The sequence below is a fragment of the Alligator mississippiensis genome, chromosome 15 (genome assembly GCF_030867095.1).
Source record: "Alligator mississippiensis isolate rAllMis1 chromosome 15, rAllMis1, whole genome shotgun sequence".
Lineage (NCBI taxonomy): Eukaryota > Metazoa > Chordata > Crocodylia > Alligatoridae > Alligator > Alligator mississippiensis.
This window is the reverse complement of record NC_081838.1, coordinates 7,163,185-7,188,176: the sequence shown is the minus strand read 5'-3', so window position 1 is coordinate 7,188,176 and position 24,992 is coordinate 7,163,185. Positions and strand designations below refer to the sequence as shown.

Here is a 24,992-nt window from a genome sequence, read left to right as displayed (position 1 = left end):
GGAGGTGGCCGCCAGCTGCTCCCCACCACTGTGATTCACGTGGCCTCTGCCTGAGGTGGCCCTTCTTTGGGCTGGTGGCTTTGCACCTGAATCGCCACTTGCAGGTGGGAGCCCAGGGCTGGAAGGGGGACCCTTGCACAGAACAGGTGCCTGAATCCCAGCGGCCTGCTAAGGACCCCCAAGGGGATTAGATGCCCTGAAGGCCAGGCTACAAAGAAGCCTAGTGCCCGAATCCCTTGGGAATTGGCTGGTCAAGCAGACAGACAGGAGGACACGCCACGTATCACATCGCCCGTGATGACTCGACCCCCTGCCCACCCCAGGATAGGGGTGGAGATCCAAGCAGACCCCTCGTAGCCCTTCAGGGACAACTGGGGTTGGCACGAGGGGAGACACGACCCCTCCAGGCCGCGGCATCGGCACTTACGGTGCAGGCTGAGGGAGATGTTGATGGATCGCTCCTCCACAAAGCCCTTGAGGTTGGGGATCTTGGCGCACTTGAGGACAGTCTGGGCAGCTGCATCGCCCATGTGCACCCAGCACACCGTATCCTCCACGTAGTTGAAGTCCATGGCCGTGGTGTGCTTGGCACTGGTGGGCGTAATGTTGGGCACCGGCGTCCCGCTCAGGAAGGTGGCCAGGACGTTCTGGGAGTTGGCGATGAGCAGCACCGGGGGTCGGTCCACAGGCTCTGGGGGAGGCCACATCCAGTCAGCCCACAAGGCCTCCAGCCTAACCCTCGTCATGCCAATGCTCACCCTGTCCCCAGGTCAGAGGGCAGCAATGCCACGGGGCTGGAGACTGAGCCATGGGGAGATGTGAGGGGACCCGCGGGGCTTTGCCAGCAATGCTGGGCACCCACAGAGGGAGTGAGCCCCCCCCCCCACAAGGGAGTTGGTTTCATGCAGCAAAGAACAGGGGTCGACAGGGGTAGTAGTTCCCCACACATGCATGCACAGAGATCATGTGCAAGGGAGACTGGGGCCTCCTCACACATGCCCGGGTCATGAGAGCCTCCTACCATTCTTGGCCTTGCAGGACCGGTTGTCAGGCTGTAGCAGGTAGCCCTCCACACAGCTGCACGTATAGGCACCCTCCGTGTTGGTGCATGTCTGGCTGCAGGTCCCATACACCATGCACTCGTCAAAGTCTGTAGGGCAGAGAGGGGTGGCTCGGATGGGCATTGCCAGCTTCCACCCCCCGCCCCTCCCAGCACGCATCCAGCCCTGCTGGACCCAGCTCCTAATGTCTACCCCCCTCCCTGCTCCCATGGGCTGATTCCTACAGCCACTGGCGAAGGCACCCTGCCAGGCAACCGCTCCCTGGGCCACCAAAGGGCAATGCTTGGTATGAGACCATGGCCCCAGAGAGCCCTTGCCACCCCCGGCACTGGCACCCACCTTTGCAGCTCTTCCTGTCCTCAGCGAGCTGGAAGGAGCCATTGCAGTAGCAGATGGGCCCGCTGAGCGTGGGCACACAGTGGTGCTGGCAGCCCTGGGCTGTGCAATTGGGCAGCAGCTCTGCGGGGGGAAGCCAGGGTCACACCCATGGGCACCAACAAGGGGCCCCCCCAGTCGCTCCCCCTGGATTCCAGCTGCAGCCTGAGGTGAGTGGGGGGCAAACGGACTGGCCTGGGGGACCCTGATACGACACCTCTGCCCTCCCATCACTCCTGTGACCCGCCCCCTGCCCCCCCAGCAGGGACTGAACTTGGCCGCCCATCTCCTCCTCTCTAGGCCAGCCCTCCACCCCTTCCAAACCCACTCGGCCACGGGCCCAGCCCAGCTTGAACTTGGGACTGCGGGGGCCATTTGCACAGAGCCAGCGGTTTGCAAAGGGGGTCAGTCCCCCAGCCAGAAGCAAGGAAGCTGTGTGAAGGGCCAGGCACCCCAGAGCCCCGCACGCCCCAGTGGCAACAGGCTGGGCCCGTTGGACCACGGCGGTGGCCTCACGGAGACACCCCGAGAAGAAGGGAGCATCTCCAACAGCCCAATTAGCACACAAAGGGCCTGGCTGCAGCCGGGACAGGCTTTGTGTACTGCATAAGCACCCGGCAGCCCACAAAGGGCTCTTTGTTGGCAGCTGGGGGCACCCCTGGGCTCCCAGGAACCCACCCCAGAGCAGCGTGACCATGGGGAGAACCCCCCCAGCAGCTCCCGCCCCCACCCTGGCCCTGGATCTGGCCCCGGCTCAACTTCTCCTCTGTGCTAGGGCTCCAGAGGGTTGGGGACTCTGGATACAGAGACTTCTTGGTCCCCAGCAGCTGCTCAGTGAGTCCTTTCTACTCTCAGTGCCTCAGTTTCTCTCCCAGCTTTGTGGGCATGGATGCATCGCTCCAAAGAGCGCAGACCATCCCCATCTGGCACAGCATGCGAATTGCGTCCCCAACCCTGCAGGCAGCTCCAGCCACCCCTGCCCTCCCATCAGACAGGCTGGAGCAACTCCAGCGCCGGCAGGTCGCAGCATGCCCTGCTCTGCTCATGGGACCCGGGCAGCAGGGCTGGGCTGCAGGCGGATCGGAAAGGAGCACACCAGCCACGCGGCTGTGCCAGGAGGCATTTCTTGGAGGGAGCAGGTGCGTGAGCAGAGGCAGCAATGCCCAGGCTCTGTGCCAATGCCTTCACCCAAAGGGAGACCCGCCCCAGGGGAGCAAGGCCCAGGCGGGTCATGCAGAGGGGAAACCAAGGCACAGAGCATTCATGTGACCAAGGTTACCCTGCATGGCAGCAGTGGGGTCTCCCCTGCCTCTTCGTGGCATCTCGGCCTCTCTATCACTGGGAGAAGAAGGCCGGGCTTTTGGCCCTGTGGGGCAGCAAGGCAGGCAGAGACGAAGGGACAGGGCCAGGGACACACAGGGGTGCAGGTCTCAGAGCTGGGAGCCATGCCTTGCTCTCCTACGAACACATCACTCCTGCCTTGTGCCTCAGTTTCCCCACGCCCTGTCTGGGTCTGGGCAGTCTGGGTGGTTTCCACCCAGTTTCTCACTCTTCCCACAGCTTCCCCCCCGCCCCCCCCCCCCCCCCAGCTGCTGTATGACGTTTCCTTCCCTGCCCCCCACCCCACAGCCTTAGACGGTGCCGGGCCGGTGAGCACTGTCTGCATCAGCTGCGGGAGGGGTTCCCAGCAGGGGCTCAAACTTGCAGCTTGCCCAGACTGGCCTTGGCCGGCCCATCCCTGCCTAAACCCTGTAGGCAAAACTCTCGGAAGGACTCAGCCCCAGAGCTGGCCGGGCCCCCAGATCCTCATTCCCGCCGCCTGCCTCACCACTGAGGTGCATCAACCTAGTTGGCCTCAGCTCGGACCCTTGGCAGAGCTCCTGCCCCTGAGCTGAGCACAGACCCAGACACCCAGCATTGCAAAGGGCTCTGCCCAGCCCTGAGGACCCCCAGGACACCCCCAAGGAGCTGGCATTGACCTCGCCTAGGATTCGGGCTCCCTGAGCCTGGGCAAGAGGGCCTTGCATGGGGCTGCACTAGTGCCAGGCACTGGAGACCTGTCCTGAAGGGAGTCACCAGGGAACCACTCCCACCCCCCACCCCATCCACTGTTGTCAGCACCCCCGTACCACGGCAGTGTGGCCCCTCGTCCGAGCCATCGAAGCAGTCGTGGGCGCCGTTGCACAGCTTGCTCATGGGAATGCAGAGCTCTGTGCCCAGGCAGTTGTACTCGTTCGGCTGGCACCGTGACACCTTGCTCTGGGGACCTGCAAGACATCACCAGGAGCAGGGCTGAGCAAGAAGCCAGTCCCTGGAGCCCCAGGCTGGGGGCATCTGCCTCCTAGCCAGGGCATCGCTACCCCCACAGCAGGCTCTGGCATGGAGCACACAGGCCAGATAAGGACCACGGAGGGTCAGGGGCTGCACCAAGCAGTTCCCGCTGTCTCTGGGCCTCTGGGTGCACACGCAGATCCCAAGGTTAGAGCGAGGCACCCGTGCATGCAGACATCCTTGGGACCAGGGGAACAACCCGAGTCAGGTGGAAGAGGGGGAATTCACTTCCATCCCCAAATCAAACACTGCCCCACCCCCCACCGCCGAGGCAGTTTCCCCTCTCCTCCAGCTTCCCCAGGAAGGACAGGAGCCGCTGATGCAAGGGAACAACTTCTATTCAAAGTTCCCCGCTCAGGGCTGCAGCCACCTCTGGGTTGGAACAGCTTGGAGGGCACGGGGGGCAGAGCAGCCAGGGCCCACTAGATGGGCCCGGTGGCATTGCCCAATGACCACATGGGACACACCAGGTTCACACCACATCCGGCACTAATGCTTCTCCCAGGGGCTTAGGTCAGTGATCCCCCAGGGAGAGCACCAGGCTGGAGGCTGCCGCAGCTCCAGGAGCCCTCTGGTTTCTGCCTTGTGGGGAGGAGGACTTCCGCCCAGCCTCAGCTGGCTGAGCTTACGAGCTCTGACAAGACCAAGGCAGGGCAGGGCAGGCTGCCCAACTGCAACCCCCCAGGCCAGGGGATGGGCAGAATGGGCCCCAGGGCAGGCCTGGGAATTGCAAACAGGCAGGGCAGAGAGCATGGCTGCTGCAGCAGAAGGGGCTCAACAGCCTGCATGTGCCCCTGTTGCTCACTCCGGGGCTCCTTCCTGTACCTGCCCGTGGACCGGGGGCATGATCAAAGACCCCAGGGGACTCACCCAGAGCCACTCAGGGCACCTGTGTCGGAGACAGGACCCCCTGGGGTCCCCCACCCTGATCACTGCCAGCAGGCACCCAGGAAGAGAAAGGGCCAGGGGCAGAGCCTGGCAGGGGGGAGACTAGCACTAAGCAAGGTGTGGGGGGGCATGCATACACACCCACGTGCACATGCGGACATGCACACTGATGCTGGCACGCACACATATGTACCTGCACACATGACCCCCCCCGCCGCCCACAGCGCTGCTCCCTGCCCTGGCGCGTTTCCCAGCCGACTTCCTCCAGAGCTGCCTGCGCCCATTTCCCCGCCTGCCGCTCCCAGCACTGAGGACCTTCTCGGCAAGCTCCTGCCTGCAGCTAAAACCCTGGAGGTGCAGGGAGAGGCTGAACAAGGGCTGGGGCAAAGCCTCTGTGGCAGGCGGGACTGGCAAGGCTGGATGCCCACGGTCCCAGCTGCTTCCAGGGGCCGGCCTTCAACCCCTCCGGCCAGGCTTTGGCTGGAGCGGGGGAGGGGGCACAGGACGCCTGGGTTCGGCTCAAAACTCAGCCCAGACTAGCTGCTTGGCCCCCCCCCCCGCAGAAAAGGCCACTACCAATTTGGCGGTTCTCGCCAGATAAAGATTTGGCCCTGAGCCGGGAGGGGCGGGGAAGAGAGAAGAGACTTGAGCCAGGCAGGCCTTACCACGCCCCCCCCCAGGCTAAGATGCTCAGGAAGGGGAAGGGGCAGAGCTCAGCTGCCTCAAATTTGGGGGGCCCAATTGAAGAGACCTGAAAACCAGCCCCCTGCACTGGCAGCTCCCACCCGCCCTCCATCAAACTGTGGCAGCTTTTCCTTTGCACATTTAAAAGAAAAATCAAATCCTGACATTTCAAGCAAGTACGACCCCCTCCCCCTCCCGGCCCCCAGCGCACGTGGGCAGAGACAAAAGCATCTCCCCGGCAGGGCTGTCATCACACAGGCGGCGGCAGGGCTCCCAGCCCCCACGGCCTGCACCAATGCGACCAGGGCTGGGGAGGACTGACCTGGTGGCAGCACCGTGGAACGGCCGAGACACGCAACATAGGAGGGGGCAGGCGAGCGTAACAGAGCCTTGTTGAGCTGGCAATACAGCTTGGTGGTGGCATGCGTGTAACAGAGGTTGGATGTGTGTGTGCATGTAATAGAGGGGGTATATGTGCTTGTGTGTGCATAAACAGGATGGAGGGCGCATAATAGAAATTGGATGTGTGTGTGCATAATAAAGGGCTGTGCACATGTGTGTGTAACCAGCTGTGTCTGTGTGTATATGTGTGTGTGTGTAGTAGAGAGGAGAAGTGTGTAATAGAGGCTGGAGGTTGTAATAAATCTTGGACTGTAATAGAGCTTGGGGGGTGTGGGGGAGTGTATGTGTAATACAGCTTGCGCAGATTTGTGTGTGTGTGTGTGTGTGTGTGTGTGTGTGTGTGTGTGTGTGTGTGAGAGAGAGAGAGAGAGAGAGAGAGATGCAGCTCAGGGAGTGTATGTGTATAATGAAGCTGGGGAGAAAGTTTGGGGGTGTATGTGTAATACAGCTTGAGCAGGTATGTGTGTATGTGTGCACACGTACATGCACATGTGCAATACAGCTTGGAGGGGTTGTGTGTGTGTGTGTGTGTGTGTGTGTGTGTGTGTGTGTGTGAGATACAGCTCGGGGGGGGAGTGTGTGTGTAATAAAGCTGGGGGCTGTAATAGAGCTTGGAGGTGTATATGTAATACAGCTTGAGCGGGGTATGTGGGCGTGTGCCTGTAATTCTGTAATACAGCTTGAGCAGATGGATAGGTGTATATGTAATAGAGCTTGGGGAGGAATGTGTGTGTGTGTGTGTGTGTATGCATGCATGTGTGTGCATGCATGCGTGCATGTAATACAGCTTGGGTGGGGACGGATGTGGATGCATGCGTGTAACATAGCTTGGGTGAAGGTGTGTGCATGTAAGTAGCACAGCTTGGGCAGGGATGGGTGTGGGTGTGTATAACACAGCCTGGGTGGGGGTGTGATACAGCTTGCGGTGTGCGCATGTGCGTGTGCACAGCACTCGCCCGTTCCATCTGCTCCCTACCATCAGTAGACCCCAAACAGCTTTGCAGGTGGGGAAACTGAGGCCAAGAAGACAGCAGCCCAGCCCCACACAGCATCACAGACATCCCGGGTGCCCAGTGTGGCATCCCCATGCCCCCCCACCCCCCAACCAGTGTGGCAGTCCCACACCCTCACCCTGCCACCGTGGCATCAGCTCGCCCAGCATGAGGCACCGCGGTCCAAAGGCCTCCAGTGGAGCCACCATTAGCGCTGGGGGAGGACAGGGTGACCTGACAGCATTTGACACTCAAAAACCAGAGCCAAAGGGATTTGGGCAGCACACATGCACACACATACGCACACTGGTAAGTCTGTTGTAAGGAGCTCGCACACACAGACATGGCTGTTATGAAGAGCTCACGCACATACACGTGCAAGTAAAGCTGTTGTGGGGAGCTCCCGTGCACACATAAGTGGGCACACACGGATAAGGCTGCTGTGAGGAGTTCACATGCACACCCACACGTGCTCATGCACATATGTACATGCACACACAGAGAAGGCTGGTGTGAGGATCTGATGCACATACATACATGGGTAAAGCTGTTGTCAGGAGCTCACACATGTGCGCACATGTGCACACATGGATATGGCTGCTGTGAGGAGCTCTCTCACATACACACATGGCTGTTGTGAGGAGCTCACACACATACATACACAGATAAAGCTGTTGTGGGGGGCCCGTGTGCACACATAAATAAAGCTGCTGTGAGCTTGCACATACACACGGCTGTTGTGAGGAGCCCAGCCTGCATCCTCTACCACATCCAGCATGGGCAGGAATGACCGGCCCCGCGGGCATCGGTCTGGGGGCAGGGGGCACAAGCCACGCAGGACGCCTACTCCCACAACGCCGCAAGTGCTTTCCAATCCCCACAGTCACATCCCCGTGCCAGGTACGGGCACAGACCCCAGGAGCCCAAACCCACTCCAGCCACTGGGGCACGGATCAGGCCAACTTCCCCAGGTGTCTACACACGTTCCCCACAAGCCCACAGCTCTGGGCACGCGTGTGCCACACAAGTGCACACACAGACCAAGCTCTCCACCCTCCTGAACAGGTGGGTTCTGTTTGCTGTGGCTCCTTTCCTGTTTCTCCATCCCCCACACATGCATGCACACACTCACACACAAGCCTGCACCTGCTTGCACATGCACACCCACACATGCCTTCACGCATGCCCATGCATCACACACGCCCACACGGGCCCATGCTGACACACGTGCATGTATACACTCCGGGCAAAGCCCCGCAGAGACCCCCAGAGCCCGCACACATGCCTTCACCTGTGCACACATGCTTACACACACACACACACACACACACACACACACATGCCCTGTCTCCTCCCTCACTCAGCCTCTTCACTTTCTGCCCAAGCCCCCCCTCTCCCCCCTGGGTTCCTGAGCTGTTCCCAGAGCCCCCTGCCCCTTTCCAGCTACAAGGACATGGCCCCAGCCTGCATCCAGCCTCCCTGCAGAGACGATGAGCTCCAAGGGGGCTCCTACTGGAAGGACCTCCAGGGCCGTGTGCCCTTTCCAAGCTGCCTCTGCTTCGAGGGTTTCGCCAAACTCAAATCCCCATGGGTGGGGGAGACACAATGGCCATGTCTAACCTCAGACCCCAAACCCTGGAGTTCAGAGACCTCCCAGCTCCTCTCCAAGCCGCAGGGGACCAGGGCTGCCCATGCAACAAGGAGGCCCCCTCCCCAGCTGCCTCCAGAGAGGTGCATGCAACACCTCAATTCCTCCATCCGGCAGTTATTCCTGAACCCTCCCAGGCCAGCTTTGTCCCATCGTACATGTGCAACAGGGAAGTGCTGGCCACCGCACTGGGGAAGCCAAAACCCCCGTGTTGCTTCCTTTTTTTCTCCTCCCGACGTAAGCGGCTTTTGCAGAAACCTCAGCTTCCTCCTCCTGCCACCCCAGGGCAAATACAGACCATGGGGAGTGATGCTGTATTTTCTCAGGAGCACAGGGGCTCCCGGGAGCCAGGCTAGCTTTAGAGTGCAGCAGGTTCAAGAAGCGCTGGGTTAAACAGGAGAGAAGTAGTTATAAATGGACGGCTTATATGTGCACCGCAGCTGCCGCGACAAGGTGCATGCCCCAACCTTCTAGGGAAAGAAAAGGAGTGAGGTAGCAAACTGTCCCGGTGCTGTCTGTAAGAACAGAAGGAATAGGAACCTTAGGAACAAAAGGGATACATACATATCTCGGGAGATTCATCGGAGCCATCCGGACAGTCCTTTTCCCCGTCGCAGCGCCAGCCCTTAGAGATGCACGTTATCTGATCTTTGCATGCAAACTGCTTAGGGCTACACGTCTTCGGGGCTACATGAGAGAAGAAATAAGACAAAAAAGATCAACATAAAACCCGGGGACGAGTGATTGGAACACACCAAAGCTGCCTTTCAGGGGGCTGGGGAGTTGCTTTTAAAGGAGAAAGAGGTTTGGGATCCACCAAAGGGTTTGGGATCCAGGTTTGGGATCCACCAGTCTTGCCCCTGCAGACAAAAAAAAAAAAGGGAAACTAGATCATTAATTACTGTGAGAAGACAAAGATCCAGGATGCGCTAATGACATTAAAGATCTTTTAAATTAGCACCAGGGAGCCTACGGCAGGCACGCTTTTCTTTTTAGTGCTAGGTCGCAAAAGAAAAATCATTCAGGAACCCCCAGGAAAAAAAAGGTGAGACACCACATTCATTTCAGTCCAAACGATCACACAAGAGGCGACCAGGCACTGGGGCACACGCGTGTAGGCACCGTGAACATGCACACGAGTTCAGCCACCCATGCCAGGAGCTTCTCCGGGCAGAAGTATCACCAACTCTCGTCCCTGTGCCAGGCAAGCCACACAGCAAGGTGGCTTTGGGGTTGAGGTCCCATGGCGGGTCAAATGCGGATGCAACTCACGGCTTCCCGTGAGGAATGCGACTAGCCTCAGTTTCCCCTCCTGCCCTTTGCCTGCCTCATCTCTAGCTCAGCAAGGTTCTTTGGGTGAATCAGGTATTGTTTATTTGACCAACTTAAATAGTTGGAAAACCATATTATAACAATATTATATCATATCAGTATCATCTCTAGCTCTGCACCTCGTGTTTAGCATAAAGTCAAGAGGTAGAGAGATGAGGCAGACAGAGTGGCAGGGGAAACTGAGGCATGGGGAGAGTTGCTAAACAGCCTGTTATCCCACAGCTGGGCAGCAGCAGAGCAGAGGATCTGCCTCACCCTGCTAAATGACAGTGCCCTTCTCATGGGGCATTTGGGAGGCAGGAGCTGACCTGAGCCCAGATGGGCCGGGGAGCTGGACCCCCACCAGGCTTAGAGGTTCCCCTGGATCTCTCTCAAGATCCTCAGAGGGGTCTTCCAGGCTGATTTCCCATCTCGAGGGGGGCGCAAATCAGTACAGCAGGAGCTAGAGGTGATCGTGGCATGACTGGCTTGTCTCAGAGAAGCGACAGCCCCGGGACAGAGGTGGTCGCAAAGGGCATGTAGGCACCTGCCTCTTTTGGGAACAGAACTGATTCCCCAACACTTAACACATGCTGCACAAGTGTGAGCTGCCCAGGCCCGCCCAGACAGGGAGACAGAGGCAATTTTAGCACACCGAGGAGGTCTGGACACTTCTTGCAGTGCTGGGATGTCATGGTGAAGCCCGACAAGCTTTGCTAAAGGTCTGCTACGTCCAGGGGTCCCCAGCCCTGGCCCCGTTCATCCCTCAACTAGGATTAAGCCCATTTCAGCATTGGGGATGGACTTTCTACACCGCCACTGTGCCCCGGGGGCTCGGATAAAGCCTGGGGAGCTCCGGGAGGGGGATATTAAGGCCCTGCATGCTACCAAGATAGCAAACCAGGCGCGTTTCTCCATCACGACCCCCCCCATGGAAGCTGCAGACACACTCCCGAAAGGCCAGGTGGGCAACCAGAGAAGGTGCCCGTTCATGGGGCGCCCGCCGCCAGCCAAGCCGCCCTTTCAGAGGTGGGCAGATGCGAGCAGAGGGGAGCCTCCAGGAATAATGAGCCCTTCACGGAGGGGATAATAGGCGTCTCAGACCACGGGCACGGCCCAGCTGCGAAAGCGCTCTCCTCTTTAGCAGTCAGTGGAGATGCCGCGCGCGAGTCATGGCGGCGGAAGAATAAGCATCCTCTTTTCTCGGCCGCCTATGAAGAGGCTCCATTGAGACAGTGTGGGGAAGCCAGGCAGGGACGCCGGGGAGCCGGGGTCGAATCCCTCTTCTTCTCCGTGCAACGAGAACAAGCCGGGCTTGAACTGGAAGCCCTTTGGGGCAAGGACTGGGTTTTTTTCCTTGAGGACATACAGCTCCGAGCACGGCGGCCTGCCAAACCAGCAGCCAGGGGGGATTTGGTCCTGCCCGTGGTGGGGGGTGTCTTTCTCCCTGCCCCTGCCTCCCTTTGGGTTTAAAGACCCCATTAAAACCCTGCTGGCTGCTTTGGGGTTTGACACTGCTATTTTAAAGGGCTCAAAGGGCTGGACAGGCCCCGGGGAGGCGTGAAGGGAAGAGCCCCCCAAACACAGGTAACCATCCGGCTTCCCCAACCAGGCCCTGCCTCGGCCTCTCCTCTCTCTTTGGGGGAGGCGGCTGCCTGCAGCTCTGGAAAGGAAACGGGGCTGGCAATAAATCCGGCTTGCAACGAGCCTGATTTGCAAAACAGATGTTCCAAGGGGGGGGGGAAAAAAGGGAAAAGCACGAAATCGACTCTGCATTCCTGAGGGTTTTTTTCTTTTCCCTTCCCCTCTTCCCCACCCGCCCCTTCGCAGGCTGGCGCGGACGATGCAACTTTTTTTTCCCTTTCTTTTGTGCCAAGCAACACGGCCTCAGGACCGGCCCGGGGTGCCGGTGAGCTCCCTCGCTGCAAACCGCGTCCGTGCGTGTGGGTGCATGGGGCAATGCTGCAGAGCCACCTTGATGGAGGTCACGTCCCTCCTTCGCCCGTCTCTGAGCCTCCCCCCCTGCCCCCCCATCCTGGTTCGGGTCAGAGTCCTCCCTGCTGTGGGAGGCCGGCGGCTGCTCTGTCTGCTCCGGCCATCTGCTAAGCCGCCCGCCCGCCCCAGCGCATTAATATTTAAGACCTGACGCAGCTCAGCGTTTCCGGCGAGGTTAACCCGGGGTTGCGGCACAGGGCGGCGTGGGGGGGATGCTGGATGCCAACGGCTGCCCCCCCAGTCCCTGGGGGAGCAGGGGAGGGGAAAAGCAAGGCCTTCGGGCCGCTTCTCTGTGCCCCACGCGGTCCGCGCATCCTGCCATGTGACCGAAATGCTAAGGCCACGCACATCATTGCAGTCACGTCGCGACCGCCCGCCTGCCAGCGAGCACGGAGACGGGGAACGGCGCGGCCGGGAGGAAGCTGGAGACACAATCCCGGCTCTTCTCAATTGATCTATTCATGCCGGGCTGACAGCTCTCGGCCAAACCCGACCCCCCACCGACCCCTTTCCAAGAGCCAAGAGCCACGGCCCCCGACACCTCCTGGAAGGGGTTCGGGCTTCTCAAGGGCCCGGCTCCCATCTCCACGGGGCGATCCCAGGCTCCCATTCCAGCTGGGGAGTACGAGGTATTTTCCATGAGCTGGGGCTCTAGCTATGCTCCCCCTCTACCAGCTCCAGGCAGAAGCCTCTAAAAACCACCTGGTTCCTCTGCACCCAAGCCCTGAACTGGCCACGATCCTGCCAGGCAACCAGAAAAGCCCACTTATCGCATCTGCGGGGCATGTCCGCATCGCTGGGAAGGGGGCGGGGGGGATTCCTGGGACTGAGGCCTCCAGTCTCAATCCAGCAGAGGCAATTAAGCACATTGACATGCTTCATTCAATCAGCACAAGCCCGTTCCAAGCTTTACAGAGACGTGGGACTAAGAAAGGGACTGGCCGCATCCTTGGAGGAAAGGGGCTGTGGTGGCTATTGAGCACAGGAGATGAGGATGGACCTGAGCATCCTAGACCTGAAATGCCTGTGAGGCGCTGGGGGGTGGCAAACAATGGAAAAAGCCCCATTATACCCTGTTCGCTCACCCTTCCAACCCCCGCTCGCTGCCCTGGACGCAGGAGACAGGGCAGCATGGAGCTATCATCTGCCCCAGGTCCATGGCAGGTCTTACGTAGACCAAACCTGGGACCTTTCTCCTACTGCTGCTCCAAAAACCACCCCCTCCAACCTCTTTGACCTGAAATTACGGGGCAAGGGGGCTCTTTCCAAAGTTCCTGGAAATGGCCCTCCTCCTCCTCCTCGGCTCCGAGACGCGAAACATGTCCAACAAAAAGCCCACAGGGTTCGGGAGCTTGCAGCCAAGGTCAACGCGGCTTTCGGAAATGAGGCTGGGGCTTTAAAGGGAAAATTTTAAAAACCCAGTTGAAAAATCTAGAGTCACGGTTTGGAGAAGGGAAGGGGGGGGGAACCCCACCAGATTTCTGAGTGGGTTCAGTGCATTCCTGCCATTCCTTCCGCGGCCCCGGTTGGAACCCGCGGGCCGGCCCTGCCGCGCCGGCCTCCATGAATGACGTTGCTGTTACCGCGTGCAATCATTCCCATGTGCAGAAGCCGCAGGTATTTGCTGTTTGTGGGGGGGAGGGAAGGGAGGGCAGGGGCGGCTTCCATTGCAAAGCAAATATTGGCTTTAAAATCCAGACTTTTCCCGCCCCCCACACACCCCGCTTTCTCCTTTCAAGTCCAGCAGCCACTGGAAAGCCGCTGGGCCTTCATCTTGGTCCGCTCTGGCCTCGCCATCCAGACAGAAGCAAAATGCCACTGGGGACGGAGAGAGGCACGTGGCCGGGGCAAAGATGGGAAACAGGGGGGCACCTCAACAGCCTCTCCCTGGCACTCAAGGCACTGGGACCCCAGAGCCCTGTAGGGCCCCTGACACCAGGCCCCCAGATCCACCTGGCCTCGCCGCCAGGGAAGGAGCTTCAGCCCCATTTCAGAGGGCTAAAGGGAGCCATGAAGCAAACTCCAGGGGTTTCTCCAAGGCTGCAATGCTGAAGAGGCCATTAGCAGAGACGGGAAAGGAACCCAGAAGTCCTGACAGCCAGCGCCAGCCCCCCTTGCATAGCCCATCTAGCAGGATCGTGGCCGAGATGTTTCTGCAGCCTCTGCGCTGCCCGCAGGGCCGTGCTCTCTGGGGGCTGAAGGAGAAGAGGGAGAGAAGGAGAAAGCTCTGGGCCCGGACGACAAGAGGCAGCCGGGGAGGACGGGGGTCAGGATGCCTGGATTCCAGTCCCGGGGCCAGGGCTTGCAAAAGGAGCGAAGCCTCGCAAGAAATGCACGTTATAGCAGCTTCCCCCGTAGCTCAGGGGCTGTTAACACTGGACACGAAAGCATCCTCTGCCCTGGTGCCCCCCACGCCGGTGCCATGGCAGCACCCACCCAAGCAGCATGCCCCTCAGCGCAGGGGGCCTGGGTCTCACGGGGGCACAGCAGTAGTACCCCCAGCTCTAACAGAAGGCAAGGCCCTGGGGCCAGGGACCCCTGGGTTTCTAGTGCCGCATCTGCTAGGTGTATTGTGACAACACCAAGGAAGACAGCTCCCGAAACAGGCAAAGGGTAGGAGGGGAAACTGAGGCACAGAGCAAGAAGGGACGCGGGGCAGGCACATCTCCAGAAGCCGGGGCTGCGGTTATTTATGGATGGCGGCTGGAGCCGATAACGCGGCCCCCAGAGACTGCGCGGCTCCGGGCAATAAAGCAATTTTGCGTTCTGGATTAATAGGCATTTCATCTGTGCGGCTGAGTCACGGTGCAGGCAGGGGGGGCATGCAGGGCGCGGGGAGGAGCCACCCCCAACCAGTGCATTCTGTTTGGGGTCATGGCCAACTGCCCCAGCTCCGCACCCTGGCCCAGGCAGGGGGGAGCCGGGGGCCAACCCCCTCCCCCAGCAGTGCCAGAGCTAGGAGCTGGCATCCAGGAGGCTGGGGACCTGCTAGGGAGAGCCCTCAAAAAGCTCCCCTCCCGGGAACAGGAGATGTCCTGTCCCCGGGGAACAGCTCACCACGTTCCCACTCCCACACGCCAAGAACACACCAAGCTCCTGATAAACCCACAGAGACCTGAGCCTCGCTCAAGGCCTTGGGCTCCCCCCGCCTCCATGAAGGTGAAGAAGCCCCAGGGCAAATAATGGGGGGGGGGCACAGACTCACCAGGCCACTAGGCATTGGGAGCCTGCGACTACCCAGCCCCAATGCACCCAGCTCTGGGGACTACAGCAACCCTGGAGCTGCCCCCCCCCAGGTGGGGTGCAGCACACACTGGGAGCTCGTCCTCAGGGCCCCGATCCTGCGGCATAGCTCCAGGGCTGGGGAGGGGGGCAGGACAAATCCAGCGGCATGCTGAGTGTGCAGCCCCATGCATCAGAATGAGAGCGCGTGCACACGTGTGCGCCAATGAGCTCCCCTGGAGCATTCGTGTGCCCCCCAGCCCCCAGCTGCAATCCTCCACAGATGGCACAGCCAGAGCCGCACCCCGCTGCCCGACACCTGGTGCTGCACGTGCTCCTGGGGCAACTGCCTGACCAGCTTCCAGGGCACACGGATGGGCTGTGTTCACCCCCATGGTATGGAGGAAGTGCCCACAGACGAGGCACAGCAGGGCTAGGAAGTGCCCTCTGACCCCCCCCCCCAACACAGGCGGAAGGGGGCTGTCCCCAGTGGCAGGGAGGGGCAGGGGTCCCTCCAGGCAGGGAGAGCAGAGATGCCCCCACCCTGCTCAGCTGTGGGGGGAAAAGGGGGGAGACAAAGGCTCAGAGCTGCAAAGGCTGCAACGAGAAGCAAAGCTGGTAGCTAGGAAACCCTCCCCCGGGCACTGCGGGCGTGTGCACGCGTGTGCAAAGGACACTGAATGCCAGGGGACGCGTGCAAATGCTCCCCCCCCCCAATCCCCTGCACCAGCCAGCAGCACCCACGCCGGGCCCCGGGGGGGGGCTGTGGCTGCTACAAACAGACGCTTCCTCAGCAAAGCCGTTGCCAGGGTCATTTTTTCCCCTGTTTTTCCTTCTGCCTCCAGCTTTTAAAACCCCTTCTGTGCAGCCGGGAGGATTCTCTGGGCTTCTCACCCCGCCCCCCCGTCCCAGCCCCAGCGGCCGGTGGAGGGGACGGGGACCCCATCTCAGAGCTCAGACAGAGGCAACGCCCCCCCACCAAGCAATGCTGTCCGTGCCAGCTGCCTCCCTGCCTCCTTTCCAGCTGGCTCCATGGCCCCAAGAGCAGCTGTGTGAGCAAGGACCAGAGTCCAGGTGGGACGGGCAAGCAGGGAGGCCAGAGACCCAGGAGACTGGGCACACGCACCCTGGCCCAGCTGCTTTCTGCCCCTGTGCATGCAGCGCCTGACACCCCTGCCCCGGAACTGCCCGAGCAGCCCACAACCTCCCTCGCTATGCTGTAAACGTGCTCTGCTCACGCACACGGATGCACACACGTTCACACCTAGTCACAGGCACACGCAGGCTCCCCACCCTTCTCCGCCCAAGCCCCGGATGCAAACCAGCGGCTTCTTGGCCTGGGCCGAGGGCACCCAAGCCAACTGCCCTGCCCCGGCCAGCATGGGGGGGCTTGGCTGGCAATGGGGCTGTTTATAACCAGCTGGAAGGAACAAGGAGGAACCCGATGCTGTGATGTCTGGTCTGGGGCATGGAGCAGACAGACCCGCCCGGCTTGGCACCTCTGCCAGTCCCGGCTGGCCCAGCCCTGCACTGCCAGGCACCGGTGTGGGGGGGCCATCCCTGCGTCCTCTTCTAATTCCCAAAGTGGAGGATGGATGGGAACCTCACCAGGAAACCTCCCCCCCCCACCAGCCTGCAGCCCAGACGGGCAGGGGAAGGGCATCCCTGCCACAGAGAGACGGGAGCTCCCAGGAGATGGAGGCACCATCGTCCCCTACCTCCGAGAGCAGGGCTGGAGGATGCACGGGGGAAAGAGTGCTTGGCCAGGCTGGGATTTTAACCCATGGCCCCCAAACCCAATCCATCCTCCTGCCAGCCCACAAGGGAGGGTGACTCGAGCACGCGCCTGGACAGGAAGGCATTCGCGCCTCCGGCCCCGGCGGAAGCACTCGGCTTGAGGGCTTTCCTAGTCCAAACAATGGCGGGGCCCCGTGGACAGTGCCAGAGGAAGCAATTCGCCACCTGGGCAACACTGGGGGCCCCAGGACGGGCTCAGAAACCACCTGCAGCCCCCGGTGCCGAGGCAAGCACCGGAGCCTCCTGCTGAAGGGCACAGGGTTCGGCGGGAGATGGGTCTGGCTGCAGGGAGGACCACCCCCCACGCGAGATCCCCACCAGTCACATTATGGAGCTGGGCTGTGCTTGGTGCTGTACACACATGGGACCATATCATGGCATGGACCATGCAGAACGAAGCCAAGAGGCCAACCCGCTCTGTGCCACCTTCCACCTGCAGCTGGAAACCAGGTGGCAACGAGTAAGGGAATCAGGATCGCACCCCCCCCCCACTCCGTTTTGCAAACAGCCATTTCCACAAACCGCTCATACTTCCAGGGCTCATGCTTCCAGCTGGGTTTCATGGGCTAAGCGGCAGCTTCCTGGAGCTAATTAGCAGAGCCAATTAATGCCGCCACTTCCAACTGGAAGAGGGTGGGTCCCGTCTCCCCACCCCAGGTCTGGAATACAGGAAAGCAACACATAGGGTAATGCAAAGGCTGCTCCTGGCCCGATCCGCAGGGAAGATCCTCGGATCCCAGCGCCCAGCACCTCCCGGCGGCAGGACTTAGTGAGCTGCCCAGTAATCACCAGGAGCTGCCTGGCCCTGGAGCCAGGGACGAGGATTAAATGTGCAAGGTGCAAGGCTGGGCCTGTTCCTCGCCTCGGCAGCAGCTTTGGGGTATCTGATTTTGCGGGCTAAGGCACGGCCACAAGCTGCCCAGGCCAGAGACCAACCTGCCCGGGGTTTGCCAGGACCCAGAGGCGGGCAAGAGGGCAGGGAAAGCAGAGTCTCAGAAGCCAAGTCACCAGGCAGGACTAGGTTGTATAGCCCCGTGCACAGCTGGAGCAGCAATTAGCACTTGTCCTCAAGCCGAGAAGGGATCGTTATTGCTTCATGAAAGGCTGGGCATGTTGGCGCGGGTTCTGGACAGCACGGGGAAGACAATGCCCATTGGGGGGCAGGGGGTATCTGGGCCCTGGCACAGCCCTCCCGCATACCTCTTGCACCACAGCCATGAGCTCCTGGGGACTGGGAGCACCTTTGTATAGAGCCTTGCACTGTGGGGTCCCGGCTATGACTGGGGCGCTGCCAGGGCCAGATTGGGTCCAGCCCGGGCACGGGGCACACCAGGCAGGGCCATGGTGGCAATGGAGGCCTGAAGGCGGGGAAGGCGCCCCCCAGCCGCAGCCCCCTCCTGCCCCACTTGAAACAACAGGAAATGCTAAAATAAACAGGATGTCATGGAGGTCAGGGCATTGGGGGGGGGCAAGCGAGCCCCCTGGTTTGGCTCCCAACAGTGCCCCCCGCTAGGCACGGGAGCAGTGTGCTTGAGGACCACTCAACAGCTCCCTCCACGGGGTTAATTACACCCCCACATCCTCAATCGCCCAGCTCTTGGCCCAACCTGGGAAGGCAGCTTGGGAGAGGGACCCAGGAGTCCAGGGCCGCACTGTGCCCAGCTCAGTCCTGCCACTCCTGCCAGATAGAAAGGGGACAGCACCCTGAGCCCTCTCCCCCTGCCAAGCGGGCACGCTTGTGGTCAAAATGGGCTCCCGGACTCCTGGGTCCACAAGCCAGTGGTCCTGGCCGCAGGGGTGTATGACCTCAGAGGGCAGAAGGACACAGAAGGGACCAGGCAAGCAAACGACCTGGGTGCTACCAGCCCTCTCGAGCACCTGGCAAGGCTGGCATCGTGGGAGCAAGAGAGGTGGCCAGGAGCACAGAGCAGGGAAATGGCAGGGCCTCCCCCACCACCGCCAAAGGGCTGAGATTTGCAGGAAACAGCCCCACCAGGATTTTGCAACCCCCAGCCGAGGCTGGATCCGGAGGGGTCTTGAACAACCAGAACCGCGGAGGGGGGGGGCACAGCCAGGGATTCAGGGCTGCATGGAGCCAGCCCCGTGCTTCCTCTGGGCGGTGCCCAGATTTCCCAAAACCTGGTGTCTGGCAGGGGCCATGTGCAAACAGGGGCAGGAACAAGCATTCCCCCCACCCCCCGGCTTGCACAAGTGCTGACGGCCATGCGATGGGCAGCAAAACACCCCCCACCGTTCCAGAGGTCACAGCATCCTGCTTCCCTTCCACCCCACACCCGCAACTCTCCAAGAGGAGCATATCGGGCCCAGCCAGGGATCAACCTCCCCTGCTCTGCCAGGGGTCTTCTGGGCAGAGCCCCCTCTTCTTCCCCGGGGCACTGTGATAGGCAAGAAGTCGCGTGGGTCAAACATGCCCCCCCGCCACGGGCCCACCAGGATGAGGCCCCCCGGGGAGGGGACAGAAACAGGGACCAGGCCCTAAAGCCTCCCCAGGAGCAAAGATCTGTACAACCCCCCCCCCAAATCTCCCTGCCAAGGACGTGAGTCACTGCCAGGCGCTAAATTGGGCTCCGCACGCCCGCACCTTGCTCGTGGCTCACCAGGCACAGGCCCTGGCTGCTTCTGGGGGGCATGGATCTACCTCCCAGGGGCCTGCGAGGGGTGTAGGGGGGGCTTCTGCCCCCCCAAACCTCTGCCAGGCTGGGAGAGGTTGACCCCTTCGATGGACATGGTGAGATCGGGAACACCGCGGCCCCAGACAACCAGAAAGGGACCCCCCACCATCCCACGGTCTCAGGGTGCAGGGGCGAGGGGGGGGCTGGGATGCTGGGTGCCCCACACAGGCATGGTCCTGGCTTTGTTAGCCATCCTAAAAAAGAGGCTCCAGCTGCCTGGGGAAACCGAGGAAGGTCCCAAGATCCTTCCTGAAATGCCAAGAGCACGAGCCGAGTTGGGGGCAAAATCCTGTGGCTTCCTGGGGGCAGGAGAAAGAGCCAGGCTGGGGGCCGGGAGGCCAGAAGGAGAAGTGAAACCAGAGCAAAGGGAAGATGAAGAAAGGACCAGGTCACTGACCCAGGGTGCAGCAATAGGGGCAGAGCCAGGCAGACGTAGCCCCCTCATCTTGGCCCCCCTCAGCTCCCAGGTTTGGGGACCACAAGGGCCTGATTTGCCCCCACCCATGCCCAGGGACACGTCACTAGCCCCTGCACCAGCCCCCTGGCACCGTGTGGGGGGGAGGCTGGCTGCCCGTGTCCTTTGTGCCACAGGGAGGGGGCAGCTGCCCCCTCCTGCCCCTGGACTTTGCCTCCTGCCTCCTCTGCATGCAGACCCCCACCCCAGGAGCTCACCCCAGACCCTGCTAATCAAACAACTGATAAGGGAGGAAGGTCCCTGGAGCAGGGCTGAGGGGGTGGGGCAGGACTTCTTGGTCCGTCTGCAGAGCCTGCTCCATGCCTCAGTTTCCCCACAGGGTCAGCCCTGCCCCTGTCGGCTGGGGGCTGCCCAATATGCCCCATGCTGAGGGGCTGCCAGCCCCATTACTCATTAAGCTTGCTAGGCTTTGGACCGGCCAAGGACAGTGCCCTCCCCCAGCTCCCCCTGCCCTGGCTTGCATCCATCACAGCACCGAAGGGGGGGGGGGGGGGGGCGGCAGCAAAGTCCCAATCCTGTCCCTGCTGGACGGTCCTCACCCCCCACCCATAACCGTGCCCCCCCTCCTGTCTGGTCCCTGGCCCCGATCGCACCCAGCAGAGGCAGTGCCAGCCAGGGAACCCAGGGTCACACCAAAGCACCTTTCAGCCCTGTGCCTCAGTTTCCCCAATGCTGCAAAGCCAGGAGAAGGCCTTGGACACCCTGTGGGCATCCGGAGAGTGGCCCCCGCCTGCTCGAGACGAAGCTTTGGGCCCGGCTGCAGCTGAGCCCCCATCTGTGGCACCCTCCGAGCCTGCAGCCCATGTTCCCATGCTGCCCGGGAAGCCGACCGCTGGTCCCACTCTACCCTGGCAAGAAGCAGCCTCTGCTGGGCTCTGGGTCTCACCCCCCACGCCCCCCACTCCCTGCATGACCCCGGATGACCCTCACTGCCCCCCACCCCAGCCCATGGTGCCACATTGCTCCCTGATTGCTCCGTGATTGCTCCCGGTCTCAAGAGAGCGCAAAGCGACGGAGCCTCCCCCGTGCCACCCAGCGGAGATGTGTACAGCCCCGATTGCGGCCCCGCAGGGAACAAGTTGGGGGGGAGGGGGGGAGGCTGAAAGATGCCCAAAATTCATCGCCTGAAAGCAGAGGTGATGTCCTGTCTCCTACCCACCCCCATGCTGGGGCCCAGCTGGGCAGGCTGGTGTCGCCCCAGCCCTGACGTGATGCAGGGGGGCAGCGGACGCCTGGAAAGGAGGACCCAAGCTGCAGCCCATGGGGCTTAGCCATGCTCCCTTCTCCCCCTGCCCCTGCAGCCAGACCAGGGGGTGCAGGGGGGGCTCAATGCAGCCCCCGCGACCGAAGGGACATCCCCCTGCTGTAGGGCCGGGGCCCCCAGGACCCGCCTGGCCGTTCCCCCTCTCAGCCGCGGGGAGATGCCATGTCACGCACAGCGGCGCAATGCAGCGCCGGGAGGGGGGATTTGATGGGGGGGGGGCAGATTCCTTCCCAAAGGCCTGGGGGGCCCCATCACCTGCCACCCCTGGCCCCCACCAGCCGGAGTTGGGGTGGGGGGGATAAATCCAGCTCCTCCTGCTCCACTGGAGTGCCTGTCATGGCAAAGCCCCCTCAAGCCCAGGGCCTCTGTCTCCCTGGCCCCCCGCTATCCCTGGGCACCCAGGGGTGCGAAGATGGGGCACCCACGTAGGGTCCAACACTCCTGCTTCGGGGGAGGCCTTGCCCACACCCCTACCCCCAAGCCCCCCAGCCTGGGCGGGTCCAACATCCCTGCCCCACGGAGGGTCCCTCCTGGGGTGGGGGGACCTTGCAGACACCCCCGTCCTGAAGCCCCCCCAGCCTGGGGGGTGCAATGTTCCCGCTTCACGCCCCACGGGGGGTCCCTCCCAAGGGGGGGCATTGCCAACACCCCCGTGCCCAAGCCCCCCAGCCTGGGGGGGCTCACATCAGCCGGCCCCACGGAGGGTCGCTCCCCGGGGGGGGGGGCCTTGCAAACGCCCCCGGCCCCGGGGGTCGCAGACACGACAAAGCCGCAGCCCCGCGCGGGGCACTCACCGTCCAGCGCCAGGCACAGGCCGGCCGCCAGCCCCAGCAGCAGCAGCGCGGGGCCGCGGGCGGGCATGGCCGGGCCGGGGGCTGCTCCTCACTGCGGGCTCATGCACGGGCCGGACCCCCCCACCCGCTCCGCGCGGACGCCCGGTGCACTGCGAGCGGGGGGCGGCGCGAGGCGAGCGGGGGGGCGGCTCCGCGCGGGGCGGGGGGGCTCGCACCGCCTTTGCCTGACGTCATGGGCTGGGGGGGCGGGCGGACCACGCATGCGCGGCGAGGGAGGGGATGGGGTGTGCGAAGGGGCCAGGGGAGCTCTGCGACTGGGGGGTTGGGCCCGGCCCACTGGGATGGTGCAAGGGGGCGGCCTGACCCCTCCCCAGTGTGATAGTGCAAAGAGGGAGCGCCTGACACCCCCCCCAGTGTGATAGTGTAAGGGGGGGCTGCCCAACCCCCCCGTGTGATAGTGCAAGAGGGGGTGCCTGACCCCCCCTCAGAGCGATAGTGAAGGGGGCATGCCTGACCCCCCCAGGGTGATAGTTTAAAGGAGTGGGCTGTCCAACCACCCTGCCAGCATGATAGCGCAAGGGGAGGGTCTGCCTAACCTCCCCAGTGTGATAGTGCAAGGGGAGCTACCTGACCCCATACAGTGTGATAGTGCTTGCACTTTGCAGCCAGGATGGACCACCCCACACCCCCCAGTAAAACCCAGCCAACCTCTGGGGGGGGGGCACTTGCACCCAGGTCTGGCCAGGACGGGAGGGGGCTGCAGCAGTACAGGGAACCCAGGAGTCTGGGGACAGGCAGAGGATCCCCCCTGCACGGAGGGGCCCAGCAGCCCTTAGGGCTGCTCTGTTTCTCCTGGAGATTAATGACGGCACCTTCCCCCCACCCCCCAGTTCCCCAGGACCCAGCCTTCCTTCCCCAGCGGCAGCTGCATGTCAGGCCAGGTGGCAAGGGCTCACCCTCCCAGCAGAGCATGGGACCCACCATGCAGCTGGGGGCTGGATGCATCAGCCCTGGGGGGCTCTGGGGCAGGGCAGCCCCCCTGCTGCGGCTGGCTGGGCAGGAGGGGCCACGGTCCTGGATGGGAGCCACAGCCCCGTGACAGGGCGTTTTGCAAACCTCCAGGCTCCTGGCAAAGCCAGGCCCAGGCAGGCAGGCAGCACCCCAGGGAGCAAGAAGCGCACAGCCCTTGTGCAACAGACAACTCCTCGTGCGACAGTACACCCCCCTCCTGCGGCTGGCCCATATCCCTCCTTGTGCGACAGACACTCCCTTGTGCAACAGGCACACACAGCCCTTGTTCAACAGGTGTGCACATCTTGTTCAACAAGCCCACATCCCTCCTTGTGTGACAGACACCCCATGCAACAGGCACACACAGCCCTTGTGCAACAGGTGTGCGTACCTTCTTGTGCAACAGGACCACAACCGTCCTCATGCGACACTCCCCCATGCTCAGGGCAGGAGACAGGGCAGGGGGTGGGGGTGGGAAGAGAGTCTGGAAGCCCCCAGGCCTGCGCTCCCTGCCCCAAGGCCTGGGAGGCAGAGGGGCAGGGCTGGGGAAACTGAGGCACAGGGATGCCACAGGGCAAGGGCAGAGGGGAGCGTTGGACCCAGGTGTCCCAACTCGCAGTTCAGTCTGGGGCTGGGGTGGAAAATCACAGCTCCGACCTCCAGGCCAGGGAATGTGGGATTGTGAGGGCGCGGCAGCAGGGGGATGTCAGGGCTGGAATCACAGCTGGGTCCTCTCTGCCCCCCCCAGCAGGTCACATGCTTGTCACCCCCCCACATTCCCCACCCCCGAGCCCCAGCTGAGCCCAGCTTCCAGCTGGGACTGGTTCCCAGTTCCCTTGACTCTGGGAACTGGGGCAGTCCCAACCTGGAGAACAGAGTGGAGAGGGGAGCCTGGGAGCAAAAGGAGCGACTGTTGTGTCCCCCCCTGGCGGGAGGAGGCGGCACAGGATCAGGCCCCCCCCTGCACTGGGCCCACGGGGCGTTCCTGGTGAAGGGTGCCCACCCCCCAGTTCTCAGAGGGGGTCTCAGCCCCTGCCCCTCACTCAGAGACCATGTGACTAGGGGGTGTCCTGCTGTGCCAGGGACTGCACAAGTCCCCCCGGACCGCCCCCCAACACCCCAAAAGCTCAAGCCTGAGGGTCCCAGGGGGAGTGGAGACCGCGAGAGTGGAGGGACTTGGTCGTGGGGCCCCCACAAAGTCAGACACCCGCAAAGTCAGACACCCACTTCGTGTGACAGGCATACCCCCTCTTTGTGCAACAGCCCCCCTGCAACAGGCACCCCCCTTGTGTGATAGGTACACACTCCGTTGGGCAACCAACACCACCTTGTGTAACAGGCACTCCCTCATGCGACAGGCACACACTCCCTTGTGCAACAGGCACCCCCCCCCCATGCACCAAGCACACAGCGGGTGTGCAACAGACACTGCCTGCCACAGGCCCATATCCCTCCTGGTACGATAGACAGCCCCTGGTGCCACAGGACCCCACCCCCAGCCCGGTGCAACACCTTTGCCCCTCGTAAATAGACATCCCTCCCCTTGTGCGCCCCGCCACTCGTGCAACACACACGTGCCCCGGGCGCGGGGGGCCGGCGGTGCACGGGTACCCCCTGGTGGCAGCGGGCGGCGTCGCAGGGATGAGGGAGTGGGGAGGCTGACCCCCCCCCCCCCCAGCTCCACGTGGCAGCGGTAGGGGGTCGTTATCCCCGGGGAACCCCCTCCGGATCGGGGCTGCCACGTCCACACGGAGGGTCGGCCCCCCCCCGCCACGGCCGGAGCCACAGGACAGGCCTGGGGGGGTCCGATCCTGACTGGTCCTGGGGGTCCGATCCTGAGTGGCCCAATCCTGAGCGATCCTGGGGGCCCGCTCCTGAGGCCCCTGATCTCGGCTAGTCTATCCCCGAGAGCCGGGGGAGGGGTCCTGCCTCCTCCCCCGGGCGCTGCGTTCAGACGCGGCGGGAAGCGGAGTCGCTCCGGATTAAGCGGCCAGGGCTGCAGTTCCCGCCGCCGCCACCAGGGGGTAGCAAAGCGCCGTCGCTAGGCGG

General features: G+C 62.3%; 1 protein-coding gene across 2 annotated transcripts in view; it reads right to left on the bottom strand.

Annotated features, from left to right (window-relative positions):
- The window catches only part of LRP1 (LDL receptor related protein 1), a 79,057-nt gene extending 56,958 nt beyond the window's left edge, over window positions 1-22,099 (bottom strand). For both annotated transcript variants that reach the window (XM_059719221.1, XM_059719222.1), the window contains exons 1-6: window positions 21,933-22,099; window positions 8,946-9,068; window positions 3,566-3,703; window positions 1,401-1,520; window positions 1,022-1,150; window positions 428-691 (exon numbers count right to left, since the gene is read on the bottom strand). In XM_059719221.1, coding sequence (XP_059575204.1) covers window positions 428-691; window positions 1,022-1,150; window positions 1,401-1,520; window positions 3,566-3,703; window positions 8,946-9,068; window positions 21,933-21,999 — 841 coding nt within the window. In that variant the 5' untranslated portion in view covers window positions 22,000-22,099. The remainder of the gene's footprint in view (window positions 1-427; window positions 692-1,021; window positions 1,151-1,400; window positions 1,521-3,565; window positions 3,704-8,945; window positions 9,069-21,932) is intronic.
- Window positions 22,100-24,992: the final 2,893 nt, after the last annotated feature.